Source organism: Oryzias latipes, chromosome 14 (assembly GCF_002234675.1).
Source record: "Oryzias latipes chromosome 14, ASM223467v1".
Classification (NCBI taxonomy): Eukaryota; Metazoa; Chordata; class Actinopteri; order Beloniformes; family Adrianichthyidae; genus Oryzias; species Oryzias latipes.
This window is the reverse complement of record NC_019872.2, coordinates 29,229,086-29,244,607: the sequence shown is the minus strand read 5'-3', so window position 1 is coordinate 29,244,607 and position 15,522 is coordinate 29,229,086. Positions and strand designations below refer to the sequence as shown.

General features: G+C 42.1%; 1 protein-coding gene across 2 annotated transcripts in view; it reads left to right on the top strand.

Annotated features, from left to right (window-relative positions):
- Positions 1-13,041, top strand: part of LOC101160340 (polypeptide N-acetylgalactosaminyltransferase 10) — a 48,060-nt gene extending 35,019 nt beyond the window's left edge. The window contains exons 7-14 of one of the 2 annotated variants that reach the window (XM_020709176.2): positions 932-1,049; positions 5,935-6,042; positions 6,260-6,481; positions 8,383-8,499; positions 9,085-9,234; positions 9,860-10,074; positions 12,212-12,369; positions 12,469-13,041. In XM_020709176.2, coding sequence (XP_020564835.1) covers positions 932-1,049; positions 5,935-6,042; positions 6,260-6,481; positions 8,383-8,499; positions 9,085-9,234; positions 9,860-10,024 — 880 coding nt within the window. In that variant the 3' untranslated portion in view covers positions 10,025-10,074; positions 12,212-12,369; positions 12,469-13,041. Of the gene's footprint in view, positions 1-931; positions 1,050-5,934; positions 6,043-6,259; positions 6,482-8,382; positions 8,500-9,084; positions 9,235-9,859; positions 10,091-12,211; positions 12,370-12,468 lie in introns of both variants that reach the window. The other variant, XM_011483983.3, reaches the window with a different exon arrangement.
- The last annotated feature ends 2,481 nt before the right edge of the window (positions 13,042-15,522 follow it).

The following is a 15,522-nucleotide window of genomic DNA, read 5'->3' as shown; positions in this document are numbered from 1 at the left end:
CATCAACTTAAAAGAAAAGTGAATCTGCTATTTACAGACAAAAGCAGGAGTTTTACCCTAAAATGCAGATTCATTGTTACAGTTGTTCCTACGTATCAAGTCACCCTGCACAATATGCGTCGACTGACTCTTTAATGTTTCAGATACACTGCTATTAAAGTCACAGGATTATCATTATATTAAAAAAATACCAGTTTTATGATGGTTGTGTGATTTAGTTTTGTTTTATTTATCTGTCGCACTTTAAAGTTGGACGTGGGCGGAGTTGGTGTCCGTTTTTAACATCCACTTTGACGTTTGAGGAAAAATCAAAATCACGTTTGAGTGGGTCCTAAAGAAAACGTATGAGTACAAACAAAGTTTAAACTGCAATCTGCCGTTTGAAACTACATTTCATGTTCAGATTTTCCAGAAACCAGAAGTTTAAACAAAAATAAAAGGCAGCTTTAGCCCAGTACTGACCGGTGTGTGAAAATACTGTGACATCAAACCTGTGGCCTAAAAAAAAGGATTGGGACCACTGTTAAGAAGGCATCCTTTGAAAAAAAGAACTAAACTAATTCAAAGAAGGCCATAGAAAGGACTATTTACACTAAATGTTGGGTCTTATTCCTCCTTTTTCTGTCCATTTTTTTCTGAATCACCTGGTTTTATCTTAAAGTCTGACTCCCGCTGGCAGCATTGACAGAGAACCAGCCGACATTTTTCATGAATTCAATGACGGATCATTTTGAAGTGCTGTTTAAAAACACTTCAAGAATATTTTTTAAAAGCTTCAGAGCTGACAGGAGTGAACAGGATTTACTCTACCCATGTGGAGAGCAAATCCTCCACTTGGTTCTCACAGTCCTCAGATTCTGAACCCTGTGTTGCTCCTGCTGACACTTGGCTGCCCACTGACTTCTTTGTTTTTGATTAATTGTGTCACCAGGTCGCCTGTGATGGCTGGTGGGCTGTTTGCCGTGGACAGGAAGTGGTTCTGGGAGCTGGGGGGTTACGATACCGGTCTGGAGATCTGGGGAGGCGAACAGTACGAGATCTCCTTCAAGGTAAGCAGACGGTTTTAGTCCTTTCTGCTTTCCTATTGGTTCAGGGGTGTCAGGAAGGACAAGAGGACTTGATTCTTTGTGGCTTCCTCCATTATTGCTGTGTCTCCTGATAAAATTGTTTTTAAGACCAAGAAACAATTGAAGGTCTTTCTCTATCTGCTGTAATGTGCGGGTGTTGGGGGGTCCCGGCTGCCACTGCTGCTGTGGTGGGGGCAAACAGATGAGGCTTACAGCTAAGCAGTTTGCTTAGCCGTTGGACAGGACAAGTTAGAAAAAAGAAAAAATAAGAAACAATTGAAGCTGTGAGCGGCGTTGTAGATTGTACGCCCTGTGACTTGAAGGTCGTGAGTTCAAATCCACGCCAAGTCATACCAAAGACTCTAAAAATGGGACTCAATGCCTCAGTGCACTCACCATTTAAAAAAGGGTTGGATTGGGGGGTTAATCCACAAAATGGTTCCCGAGCACGGCTGTGTCTGCGGCTCGCCGCTCCCCCAGGAGATGGGTCAAATGCGTGGGACAGATTTCACTCACCTAGGTGCGTGACAGACAGTGGGACTCTAACTTGTTAAGCAGTCACTACGCACCCCTGACTCCCCCTTCTCCTTCTGTGAGGCTCTCTAAGCAGCATGTGACTGCATGTGGTGAAAATTGCTCGCAGTGTAATCAGTATCCTCAGCTGTCTTGGAAAAACACATTGCTGAAATCTATACAGCCTGACTTTTGAATTTTTGGAGAAAAAAACAATTTCACCCCATTTTTGGGTAACTTTTGACTCCCTAATATAACATCAGTCATAAAATTGATCACCACTCTCCCCTTCAACTCGTTGTTGGTTTTTTGCTTCAAGGCAAAGAGGGTGGTAAAAACACCAGATAATCATCAATTGTATTGTATTCCATTTGAATTTTACAATACAGCAAACATAAAGTAACAAATAAACAGCAAATAAACCATGTAAACATTTCATGGAACATCAAAACAACAAATGATTTCCAAAAACCTTCCTTTATTTATTTCTTATGGGTTCAAAGTCTTTAGTGATGTGGAATTTCAGGAAGCAGTTGCAAAGTAAACAGAAGTGTAAATTGCATATTCTGCTCAAAAAAAGGAAAAAAATACAAGAGATAAATAATTGCATTTAGGACCAGAAGTTAGGACATGATTAACGAAAAGGACGAGTTTTCATTTGTAGCTGGTGCTAATAACATTAAATTCCATATTCTGGTGCTTCAAACGCATGCAGGGAACTATTTTAAGAAGCATGCATGCATACTGTGTTTAAGCATTGTTTTTAAGAAATATTCCCTTTTCACAACTCCCCTCTCCACATTGGCCTCACTGTCTCTGAAAGAACAAGACATTTTACTAAGATAAGATAAGATAGGACTTTATTGATCCCCAGGGGGAAATTGGGTTGTCACAGCAGCCAAAAACAAGAAAAAATAGGTGGAAGTAAAAGTACTAAATTTACTATTGAACAGTGGACTCAAACAGGGGCCTCAGGGGAAATGAACATACCGTCCTCGTTTGCCTCACACCAGCCAAGAGGTTTGGGTTCTTCTGGTATGAGGAGCAATTCCAGTCTGGTCCCCAAATTGTTCAGCCGGATCAAGTTCAGGACTGCTGCCAGCCCAGTCCGTCCTCTGGAGGTGTGTCATCCCAGAGGACTGGGTTTGGTCCCAGACTGGAGATCTGGGACCATCTCTGGATTTTCTTAGTGAAATAATGAAATCATTTGTCTGGTGAAGAATATGCTTGGACAGTGGATTTTTTTTAATCTATCGGCCAATTCGGCTGGTGTGTCAATACTAACATGTTGCCCACTGAGGTTGTGACTTCAGACTTCAATCCATGTCTGAAGTCTGTAGCTACCAAAAGTGGCAGTACGACAACTGAAACAAAGACACTCAGAGTGCAAGAAGTGTTTCTCTGCACACGATGCTGGAGCTCACAAAGCACCTGCTGCATCGTTCTGCAAACAATTTCACCGCCTGTACGTAGTTTCTCTTTGTTTCTGAGCCAGTAACCAAGGAAGTTAAAGCCGTTTTGTTAAATGTATCCTATCATTTGTATTAAACAACGCAAAAGGAGGGAGAAAAAACATCGGAAATTGAATTAAATTTTATTTATTGGCCTTATTGTCCAGCCCTAGTGACTCAAACTCAAGATGAAGCCACTCGGACAAATGACAACCTTCACCATTACATCTCAAACGTTATTCAGAGAAAAGGACAAAGTTTGAACATTTTTGGCAGTAACTGAGAGGAAAAGGCTGTGGGATTATAAAACAGATAAGGTTCCTCATGACTCGTGGCTGAGCCTGGTGAGAAAAACTCTCATGATTTTAATGCTGCTTTGAAGCTTTCATCTTTTGAAGTAATTATTCCCCTAATATCCCAAACCAAAGTTATTATTTCAGCCTAGATTATCAAACCTGTGAAAGTACAGCTATCACTACATGCCTAGCTGTGCCTCTTAGGTCTGCTTCATGAGCTCAGATATTCAATTTGGTTCCCTCTTTATTAAGATCCCCATTAGCAGATACAGCCCAGTCTCCTGAGGAGAGAAGATTAACGACTCCCCTTCTAATCCCCAGAAGCGGGCGGCTGGTCCCACCGGCGCCCGGGCTGCTCCCACATGTGAAACACAATTATTTTGTTCACTGAAACAGTTAATCTGAAGCCTGGTCCTGGTGTTGCCGGAATGGGAGCACCAACAGTTTCCAACTCTCACAGCAAGACGATGGCAGGGCGTGACGGCGGAAGGAGCGGCGAGGAAGCCGAGCGTCCATGCAGGATGAGAGGATGTGCAAACATTTCACAGGCACAGAGCTGCTCCTGAGGCAGGAAAAATGAAACCTCAATACATGTCTGCAAAGCATGATGGGAAATTTCTGAAACAAAGGGAAACTTTTCTCTAAGTTTCACATGTATTAATAAGTAGTCACACATCTTCTTTCTCTTTGGGCTTTTCCCATCAGGGGTCGCCACAGCGAATCATCCTTTTCCACCTCACTCTATCATGAACATCTTCTACCCTAACATTAGCCAACTTCAATAAGTAGTCACACATACTGCTACCAAAACCTGCAAATGTTTAAACCCTGCTAATTATTGCTGTAAAGATTTTGTGTCCCAGAGCTGGCACTACACACATAAATAACAGCAAACAAGAAAGACATAATATACTGATATCCAATCATACTAACAGAATCAGAGTTTGATCATTTGAAGTGATAGAAAACCTACAAGTACTGTCTAAACTGATACAATGGGATGAAATTTACTTTCAGCTATTCAACTGTAAATGAGTTTTATTCAAAGAATGTTTCTACATTTGTCACAATTTTTCATTTTCACAGGCTTTTTTTTTTCTTGAAGCCCAAGAAGAATTTTCAGATTTGAGGTGAAATCCCATTATTGACTTTCAATGACTTTCAAAATAATTTGTTTTTTTAAATTTTGTTTCCTGGAAATTACTAGCTCTATTAAATGAGAACTTCTTACTAACTTTAATTTAATTCTGTTTTTTTTAAGTGGTGGTTTGTTCTGTCAAGGTGAAAAAAAAGGCTAAAATCCCCTAAACGTGTTACATTCCATGTAACTCCAAAAAACCCAGATCAAAAGAATCCAATTCTGTCAAGACAATGCAAATGAGGCCAAACCGTCAGAACTGCAGATTATTGACCCCCCCATGTAGGTGACCAACATGGATATTACCATTCAAAAGGTGTCGGTGGAGAGGAAACCTCCAGCAGAACCAGACTCAGTCGAGGTGACGTTCTATTCTGGACAAATACAAGAAAGAAAACCCACAGGAACATCCGGTAGAAAATGACAGACGGTTCTGCCATACCCAGCATTTGGATTACATTTTGGTGATTACTTTAAAAAACAACTCTTGATCAATGTCATCTCGACCAATCAGCATAATTATCGACAACTGAAGGTTGCAAATGGATTTGTTTGTGTGGAGGTTCTGGTTCCTGCAGCCCAGGATTCTCCACCACTATAGTGCTCCATGTGTTTAGCCTTTTCATAAACCAGTTCTGACACCTCACTTTTTATAGTTTCTCCTTTTCTATTTTATGTGTGTGTGTGTGTGTGTGGGGGGGGGGGGGGTGTTTTGTTTTTTGTACCCCACAGCCAGTCTGGACTGAAGAACCAGATTATTAAAGCTTTTTTAAGGTCTTTCCTTACCCGTCATGTAACCATTTAACATTTCATTTAGTGTTTTCACATTCTCTAAAGTATTGATGTTATTGTTCTCTGGATTTTCAAAGAGACTCATCTTGTTCTAGTATAAAAGTACAGTTTTAATAGACAAAAGTCTTTCAATATCTATAAGCCGTGTTCTTGCTTTGCTGAGCCTCTCTTTGTTTTTTGGTAATTAGTTTTTTTAACCTACAGATTTGGTGTAGAAACAGTCTCAGGCGTCTTTGTTGCAGCTGGAGGATTAAAATGAGGAATGTTTAATGTCTGTGTTATGTCAGGGGAAACAATAGTAAGGAAATGAAATGAGAAAGATGCTGTAAAGCAGGGTTTGTTTTAGTTGGAAAAGCACATCAGGATACTTCACATGTACTCAAACCTGCAGGAAGATTTTTCAGCATAATTCAAAGAGACAAGACGGCGTTTTTCCTGGAAAGCTTCTGCAGATACTTTGCATAATTTTTCCTTGTGATGGCTAAATTTAAACAGTCATTCCAGCTCCTTTGGCAGGTCAGTCTCTTATCCTGCTGCTTGCCATCTCATCTCCGTGGATTCCTAATCCTGTTATAGCCGCTGCGCTCGTACCTTCTCTCCTGTGCCGGCATCAGCTGCCATCTCCTTCCCCTTCACAGCTCTGCGTCTGTGCTCTCTGTCACTTTCAATCTCTGTAGGTGTGGATGTGTGGTGGTCGGATGGAGGACATCCCGTGCTCCAGGGTGGGACACATCTACCGGAAGTACGTCCCCTACAAGGTTCCTGGTGGGATCAGCCTGGCAAAGGTGACGGCACACTGAGAGCCCTCACGACAAAATGCAACCAAGCAGATCGGTCATGGATGTTCTGCAGACTGCAAGCTTATTTGACAGTGGTTCCGCCTCGGCCCAGGACTGTTTCATCATTTCTGCTGTATTAAACCACGGCATGTTAGCGTAGCAGCACTCAATCCTCATAACACACTCAATCCTCCATTTTGTTAAATTCTGTCATCCAATACAGAACCTGAAGCGTGTGGCGGAGGTGTGGATGGATGAGTACGCAGAGTACGTCTACCAGCGCCGGCCCGAGTACCGGCACCTGTCTGCGGGAGACATGTCGGCCCAGAAGGAGCTGCGCAGCCACCTCAACTGCAAGAACTTCAGGTGGTTCATGGAGGAGGTGGCCTGGGATCTGCCCAAACACTACCCACCAGTGGAGCCCCCTGCTGCCGCCTGGGGAGAGGTGAGAACATGAAGGGAAAGCAGTGACAGACACTGAAATGCAACACAAATACCATACGTGACACAGTTGTGTTAGGGATCAAAACATTCTATTTCAACTGTAGAAGAATAAAGACCCAAAAAGTTTGCATTTTGACTGTTCTGAGAGTAGATTTTTATACTATTTCCTCTCCAAATTACCACTATTTAGAGCAGTGTTTTTCAACCAGTGTGCCGCGGCACACTAGTGTGCCGTGGGAAATCACCCTCATTAACTGATTGATATAAAAGCATTTCCCATCTCCAGGATTTCAGCACTCTGTTCATCCAAACAGGCCCTGATAAAACACTGAGTAGTTAGGAATATAAAAGATCGTAAAATACTTTTTCTTTGCGTTCATTTTATTTTATTAAAGACATTTTGATAAGAATGACTGTACAGTACCGCGATTCAGCTGCAGCTCCGGCTGTATTTTAGAAAAGTCCCGGCCCTCTAACTGTCTCCACCAATCATTCTTGGGGAGCTTAATCACATGTCATCAGTCTGACCAATCAGAAGTGGTTAAAGTCTTCACTTCCTTGTCCCGATTTAGCTCGTAAACTCGCTCAGTTTTAACAAAAATACCAGCTAAATCTCGTCTTTATCGGTGTAGCTTTCCACAGAATCCGGTATCAGACCGTGGAACAAGTGAACAACACAATGAAGCTCCGAAAAGCGATCTCCGCCGGCCGTTTTATGCACTACATCTCCCATGATGCATTGGGTTGTGAGAGTGACAGCGCACAAGATCTGTTGTTAAACGTCTTGAAACCAACGAACACACATCAAACTGTTTTTAAATCTTCTAACTTAACTTTTATTGCATCTTTTAGAAAAAAACAGCTGCAGTTTCGAGCTTTTTTCTGCAACAATTATCTCAAAAATGCATGTGCAATTGTGGAGGGAGGGGCTGTAGATCAATACAGACTGAGTTTCTCCGTTTGTTTGTTTTTTAATTTTTGGATCCTGGTGTGCCGCGGGATTTTTTTTAAGGTTAAAGTGTGCCGTGGCTCAGAAAAGGTTGAAAAACACTGATTTAGATGACATAAATGTAAAAAAAAAACGAATTGAGTCTCACAGAAAGTTTCTTTAAATTAAACAAACAAAAAAATGTAAAAAAGTTTTTTTTTTTTTAATAAATTTCTAAAAAGATTTTTGGTCTGGAGTTCTCCAAGAAGACGCTAAATAATTAAACAAATATATATGAAAGACTCACAAACTAAGTTGAATGAAAACGTTGAAAGTGTTTGAACAAATTAAGATGTGAGATGAGATGTGAAATAGCTAAATCAGAGGTAAAAATGTTTATTCCCATGAAAGTAGTTGAATGGTATTAAAATGTTCAGTCAAAAATTTTACTTTAAGAATTTACATTATCAACAGTCTTTAAAATGCAATAAATAGCAGCTAAAATAGTAAATATATTTCTAGAAGCTGCACCCCAAAGGACTTTATTAAAAATTCAATTTTACAAGTTCTTCTAAAGATTTTTGGCATATTTTTAACAATTTGAATAAATATAGTTCCGAACTGAGGAAACATGGGATGATCTGCTATGGATGCAAACGCTGCACCTACAGGCTTCAAAAAGGAAAAGCGTGAGTCATCCTTTGACCCACAACTAAAGAAAGACTTGTGGGAAGTGTCAAAGACAGCAGGACCTGCACTGAGTCACAGATATCTAAGCTCCAGCTCAGGATGGAAACAAAGAAAAGTGATGAAACATGTTTGCAACATTTCTGACCCATCGCTCTGAAAAAATCTGCCCCCACCTGGGAAACCTGGAACCCCCCTGCAGGCAAACCGTCCTGTGAGCCTCCCCACGAGTGCAAAAAGCTTCCTTCTGTGTCCACAACCGCGTTGTTCTTGTTTTCCCTGTGCAGATACGCAGCGTGGGCAGCGGCATGTGCATGGAGATCAAGCACTTTGTGTCCGGGAGCCCCATCCGGCTGGAGAGCTGCGTGAAGGGACGGGGGGACGTGAGCTGGAGCCACGGACAGGTACCCCACACCCATGAACGGCTTTTCCAACCATCTGACAGACGGAGACTAGGATGCTCACTGCTTTTATTGGTTCTATTTGCTCCTTGATATGACGACGATGAAGATTTAGGAATTTAAAAAAATCTGTAACGATTCGGTTCTGCAGTCAAACCCAAGGCCATGAAAAACCAGAAACACTTGTCTGTTAGGTCAAACTTTACATTATTTTTACCCCCCCCCCCCCCCCTTGTAGGCATTGAAATCCTTTTAAAAAGGTTGATGACTTGATGTTAACATTGATTCATCAGTTACAGAACATTGTCCTTTTTGATGATGTTTTCTGGCATTTTTATTAAATGTTTGTGAAAAATGTGGTTAAAATACAACCAAAAAGGTTTCAAACTTTCACTTTTCAGTCTGTACGTTTACGGCTAGAAACCCCAGACCCAGACAGACTTAAAACGGGAAACACCAACGGGTTTGATGTGTAAGGTGTTGATTTTTGGTGCATGCAAAGACTTCTAGCATCCACAGATCTGCAGGTGTGGAACTGGAAGCAACATCACAAACCAAACAGGAGAGAATCCGCTGCTTTCCCTGCAGGTGCTGACATTTGGTTGGAGGGAGGACATCCGGGTGGGGGACCCCATGCACACGAGGAAGGTCTGCTTTGATGCCGTCTCCCACCACAGCCCCGTCACGCTGTACGACTGTCACGGCATGAAGGGCAACCAGCTGTGGCGCTACAGGAAGGTAGCGTGGAAGAAAACACGGCCTGACAATTCCCAACTGTGCTGCTCTGACTGCTGTGGTCAGCAAAGCGTTATCTGTGTCAGACACTGAGCTCCTCTGATGTTTAATGTCTATGCAAATGAGGAAAAAATGGAGAGTACCAAAGCAGGGTGGACTGTTCTACTTAAAAAATTAACCCAAATTTAAAGTATTTGAGCATTGAGACCATCGTAATAGTGGAAACTTCTCAGTTCATTTAATTTATTAAGTACTTTTAATCGTTTTAAATGTCATTTTGCAGTTTTGCAAAGACTGTTGTTTTTAGTTTTTGCAAATGAACGTCTTAAATTGCCAATTTGTTTAGATAAAGTTGATTTCATTAATTGAGCTTGAACCAGAACATTTTTGAAACACCAGTTTGACTGTTAACAGAAATACTTCTAGAAAATCTCTTTCTTACTTTTGCAACATAAACTTATTTTTTTCTCAGCATTTCAACTTACTTTATGGCCCTGCTGTGTTCTACAACGTCCAGTTCCCGTTTTTATCCAACGCAGCAGAGTTTAGTTGATGCTGAAGCCTTGACTTCTCCGATTATGGAACTAAAAGAAGGACGCCGCCGCCTTCTTCCTCTCCTTTCCTGCAGGATAAGAGTCTGTTTCACCCGGTCAGCAACAGCTGCATCGACAGCAGCGCGAGCGAGCGGCGAGTCTTCATGAACACCTGTGACCCCACCTCCCTGAGCCAGCAATGGCTGTTTGAGCGAACCAACGACACCGTCCTGGAGCGCTTCAACCGAGGCGCCAAATGAAGTCCAAGCTGGGAGACCCGAGGTCTTCTGAGGAACCATCCAGGAACAAGGTTCTCCTTTGTTCTCGTGAGTCATACATGAAGTTCCATTTGAATGGCAGGAATTGAAATTGTTAAAGAACATTCAGATATGGATTAAAAGCATCATCAATGGCACCTCTGCATTAAGAGGAATACATTACCTGGCTTTAGGTACATTAAATTCTGGTTCAGGAAGAACCCAAATGTCGGAGACCAGGAAGGTGGTTTTTATGTTAAAACTGGAGGAATCAGAGAGATCAGGAACTCAATCTGAGTTCAAGAATCTCCTAACATTTGACAAGAGATCCACACACACACACACATAATTACAATTATAGTTATCCCTTTTTTTATGGTTGATACAGATACTGGTTGTTAGTAGTCAAGAAGGCTAATGACAGATATTTGGAGCCAATATTCATTTGCAGTAAAAGTGAAAGTATCAGAATCAAAATTTAGAATAATACAAACACCAACAACTCAATTTGGTTTATTGGTGTTATTTACTCGTTAAAAGATAAGTAAAATAAGGAATCAATAATTCCTAGAAGTGATGGCTTTTTAAAGATAAAGAAAAACTTCATTAACCCTTGTTCTATCCTAGATGACCCCCCCCCCCCCCCCTTCCATTGAGGTGTTCTCCCTACCATGACAAAGGTGGATAAAGGTGGAAAGATTTCATGTCATCCATGGACACCAGTGAAGATCACAAATCATTGAAGAAAAAAGGGTTCAGAGCACTGTCTAGTGCAGGGGTGGGCAATTCCAAGCCTCGAGGGCCGGTGTGTCTGCATGATTTCCAGATAGTCTTGCCCTACATGGCTGATTACCTGGTTCAGGTGTGTCCAGCCAATTAGAACATGCCAGAGCAGGGTATGCTGGAAAACATGCAGGAATGCGGCCCTCAGTGCCCACCTCTGGTCTAGTGGGTCTAGATGACCCAACTCCCAACGTTAAAGTGTCTAGGATAGAACAGGTTACATGTTTCTAGTAAATAGAACTTCAAAATTAAGGAATTTCACACTATAGCATATCATAAAAGGTCAGTAAATAAAAAAATAAACAATAATTTGAGAAAATGTGACTGTAGTCCCAGTTAATCTTTTAACTGCCCAACAGGACAAAGCCAAAAGAAAAAGTTTTCTTTGCCTTGGGGAACACGAAAGTAAAACACATTTTAATAATCTGTACTCTAATGTTTGGTCTAAAGAGATTTTGGTCCAAAAAGCAACATTGATATGCGTGTTCTCCAACCAAACGGCTTGTCTTGGGCTCATAAATCGCAGAGACCTCACTAAAGATGAGTTGTTTTCTAACGCGCGATTAAAAGTGCTAGAAGTGATTTAATGTGTTTGAAGTGACCGCCCCTAGCCGCTAGTAGCGTTACGTGCTGAATGCAGCTCCAGACAGCAGAGAGAAAAACTGGAAGGAAAACCAGGAGTGAGACTTTCCAGTAACACATCTAATCGTAAGTCTGTCAGCAGAGGAACCATGCAGATTTGCATCGGACGGTTGCTTCCGTGAAGTGCGTTAATGCTGATAATGCACTCTTTGAAGGCCATGAACCCACTTATACCACGGTCACTTACAAAAGAAATTAATATTCAACCAGTTCCTAGTACTTTATTCTTGTTATTATTTTTGTTTGGATCGCTTTTTTCCCACAAAGGGGACTATTTGTTGGGTGGTGTGTTGCCCTTTGCCGGCTCAGCCACCGCTGACCTTGAGTGCAGCGGAAAGGAAAGCTATATTTATGCCGATGGTCTCGATGGGTTAAATACAGCCTCAGTTTAGAGAGAAAGTTCTCCTCTTACCGCTTGTTTTTGTACAGATGATGAAGATAAAGTTTGATTTGAAGAAGCCAGCGCTTTGATACAGAACATTTAAGCTAAGTGACAGGAAATTCTTTTTTAGGCGTGCATTATCCCTTTTTAATGAACACCCAGCTGCCAATCAGAATCAAGAATTCACCCGGACTGTGGTATAATCTCTGTTAAACCAAAAGCTTTTCTTTAGTCCTGAATGCTCTGCAGTTAGAGCTCCTTCATGACTACCAGACAGACCAACCTGCAGGTCTGAATGACCTAAACCAACAGGAAATAATGACTTCATCTTCACAGTTTCTGCAAATATCTGAAACCTTTCATGTTCTTTTATTTTTTTCCAGATAAAGCAGCTTTCAAGTGAGTAAAGTGCTGCTGTGCAAACATCCTCCGCGGGACGGCAGTGATCCGGTACGCCAGCCAAGGCTGAGGAGCTGTTAGGACCACAGGCATCCACATCCAGAGTCCAATCATCCCACTCCAGTTTGTGATGAAGGAGGAGGTAACGGAAAGTCACGCTGCTGTGAACAGCAGCAGCCGCCGGCTAAAAAACAATTTCTCAGAAATACAGATAAAAATCGCAGTGCTCTCTGTCCTGCAGGGGGGAGAAGAAAGGACGCGTGACAAACCTGAAAAGCTTTCCGAGACCTTAGGATTTTTTCAGAAACCTCTGGAAGGAAGCGGCTTCCTGTGAGGGCTGCTGTTGAGCTGAAGCAGGAACGTGTGTTCTCCATCATCCTGCAGAGACTCCACCATGAGGGGGAGGAAGCAGCAGAAATGGACTCTGCTTCATTCACAGAGTACTTATGTTTGCAGATGAAACCGTCTTTTTCTGTGCTGATCACAGGGAAGAGAAGAGGAAAACCAGGCAGAAGAAAGGAGGAACAAGGCAGCAGACGCAGGAGGAAGCTGCTGCAGGTGCAGAAACTGCTGGAGTCTCAGAGACCGTTCTGCCCCATCAAACCAGCACGTGTGCTCCAGGCACAACCCAAGTGGATGGTTTTGATCCGAATGTTTGCAGGAAAAACACTCAAGCATCTCAGGAAAGAAGGACTTTCAAAATAAGACTAAAAACCACAGATGCTGCAATCAAAGAGCTGCAGATGTGGGAATAGATGTGATGTTACAGCCGGACAGATGTTTGTGGTGACAAATAAATGTGTTCAGAATTATATCTGGTCCGAGAATGGATCCATTTTGTTATTACACGATTACTATGTCCGCTAATGGAGGGGGCGGGGCTGTCTGAACAATGAAACAAGGGAGGGGCTTAACATTTTATCACAACAAAGCAGTTATGACATTTTCTTGTAAATAGTTGGATTTTTGTTTTTTTGATTGAGCCACAACTGGATGCTGCATTCAGATCAAATGTGATTGTATCTGAAATATTTCAACTCTGAGGTTTTAGCTGAAACTTCTGTCTCATAAAAACGGTTGGCTGATGCCCTGAAAACTGGGAAACAGTTAAATCTGGAGCTCCGTGAAGAGGATATCAAAGCCAGGAGGACAGAAGTTTCATTTTCATATCAAACTGCATGCAGGCATTTTTCATGATGAGCTTTAGAAATATCAAAAAGCATGAAATGGAATTCAGCTGGAGAAACAGAAAACACTAATTGAATTTTCATAATAAGGAGACTGCCTTTAGTGTCAGATTTCAGCTTTAGTTTTACATAAGTCAGCTCTTGACCCACATGAACAGAAAGATTCAGGTTTAATGACAAATATAATCTGATTGTCATTCATTTCTACTGATGCGGAGGTCAGAATCATGTCAGAACAGTGTGTTGAAGGAAACTAACCTGCTTAAAGCGGTTATCTCTTTCTAACGTCTCTACAATTATCACTATTCAGCCTCTTCAGTACCGCTGGTTATTCATTACACTGCTGGTGAACCTCCCTGGTCTGTTCTTTTCCAAAAGTAAGAGACTACGATAAGACCTGATAGGAGCAGAATCATTTCTGCAGCTTTTGTCCTGTTTAGGTCCTATTTCCTGATTAAGGTTTGAATCCTCCACAGTGAACTCATGGTGTCCTGCAGGGTTCTTTGTTGGGACCACCTGTCTTTGAAGACTTTCTTTGGCCAGCAGGAAGCATGACAGAAAAACAAAGGTGCCACATTTATGTTGTTTTTCAGATTGTTGCTATCGTTATGCTTATATTTGTTTGTGGGTTTTTTTGCGTGGCATGTATTTGTGTGTTTTATCTGTTTGTGTGTCTGTGTATGTTTTTGTGTGTGTGTTATTTTGTGTATTTTTGTCTGCTGGGGATTTTTTTTATCTGTTTGTGTGTCTTTTGTGTGTGGCATGTGTTTGTGTGTTTTTTTCTGTTTGTGTGTCTGTGTATGTTTTTGTGTGTGTCATTAACCAGCAGATCTCCTCAGAGTGTCATTTAGTCGTTTCAAGTGAAGTGTGGACCCCCCCATCCCTGACCCCCCACCCCCACTCCCCGTGGATCTTCTTGATGCACTTCAGATTCTCGCAGATGAATTTTAATTTGCTTCAAATCGGTCGTGTTCAGTCAACGGGGTGAAATCTGGCCGCTGGTCCAGACGCGCCGACACCGACGCCGTGACGGTTCAGACACTTGAAGGCCCCCCCGGGGGCCGTGCTCTCAATAACCGCATTTGCATTGAAGGAGTTTCTGCAGAAAGAGCAATTTCCTCTCCTCCTTCTGCTTCAGTAATGGCCTGGAATTGATTTTGGGTGGAAGGAAAACTGAGACAGATGAAAGTTGAATTTCCCAAGAGAACCGAGAAAACATGAAAACAACTTTTTCTACTTTTTCCTCTCCATGCCTGTAAACAAAAGAATAGGCGACACCTTAACCGCTGCAGGACGCTGCACCTGAAAAGTTCCACTCTTCTAAAAGTGCTTCATGCAGTTCTGCCCGGTCACTTGGGGGTTCGATCATCCAGTCTCTGCTTCAGCTGGTCCCAGTCGTGCTCCATGGGGTTCAGGTCAGAGTTTTTGCTGGCCATACAGGATGAGGCCACGCCCACTTCCTTAAGTCCAGCTGTGACAGTTCTGGCATCCTGTGGTGGGGCATTATCATCCCTGAACGGGAAGTTGGGGGTGTTCTGGTGGAAGATGATGGTTCTATGATGTCCATGAGGTCAGAACCTGCAGTGACTGGACCATCCACAAGAACCAAAGGTTTTTTTTTTCTGATTGGTGATGCCTGCCCAGACTGTTGCAGCTCCTCCACCAAAGCCAACCCTGGGGAAACTCTGCCAGTAGTTCTGTGTCTTGATGCAAGTCTGCTGTCGACACTCACCAAGTTCACCTGCAACACCTGACTGTCGACCACCGAGCTGAAGACGCCATGGTCAGCTGGTGCTGCTCGTCTGTTAAGCGCTGTCATGTGTTCGCGGCTGTTTGCATGATGAACTTTGAATGACTTGGGGACTAAATCAGATTTTTAGACTGACAGAATGATGGCATTGAAATCATACTGAAAATGTTTTTATTATTATGTTTTTTAGAATTTCTAATTCCCTGCTTGACACTCAGCATTAAGGGGGTTGGATTGGGGGGTTAAAAATGGTGTGTGACAGATAATGACACTTTAACTTTACAGAAAACATCTATTTTTTTTAAACAAACTTAGTTTAATATTCTGAGTTTAAATCTGAGGATTTTTTGTGCTGTTT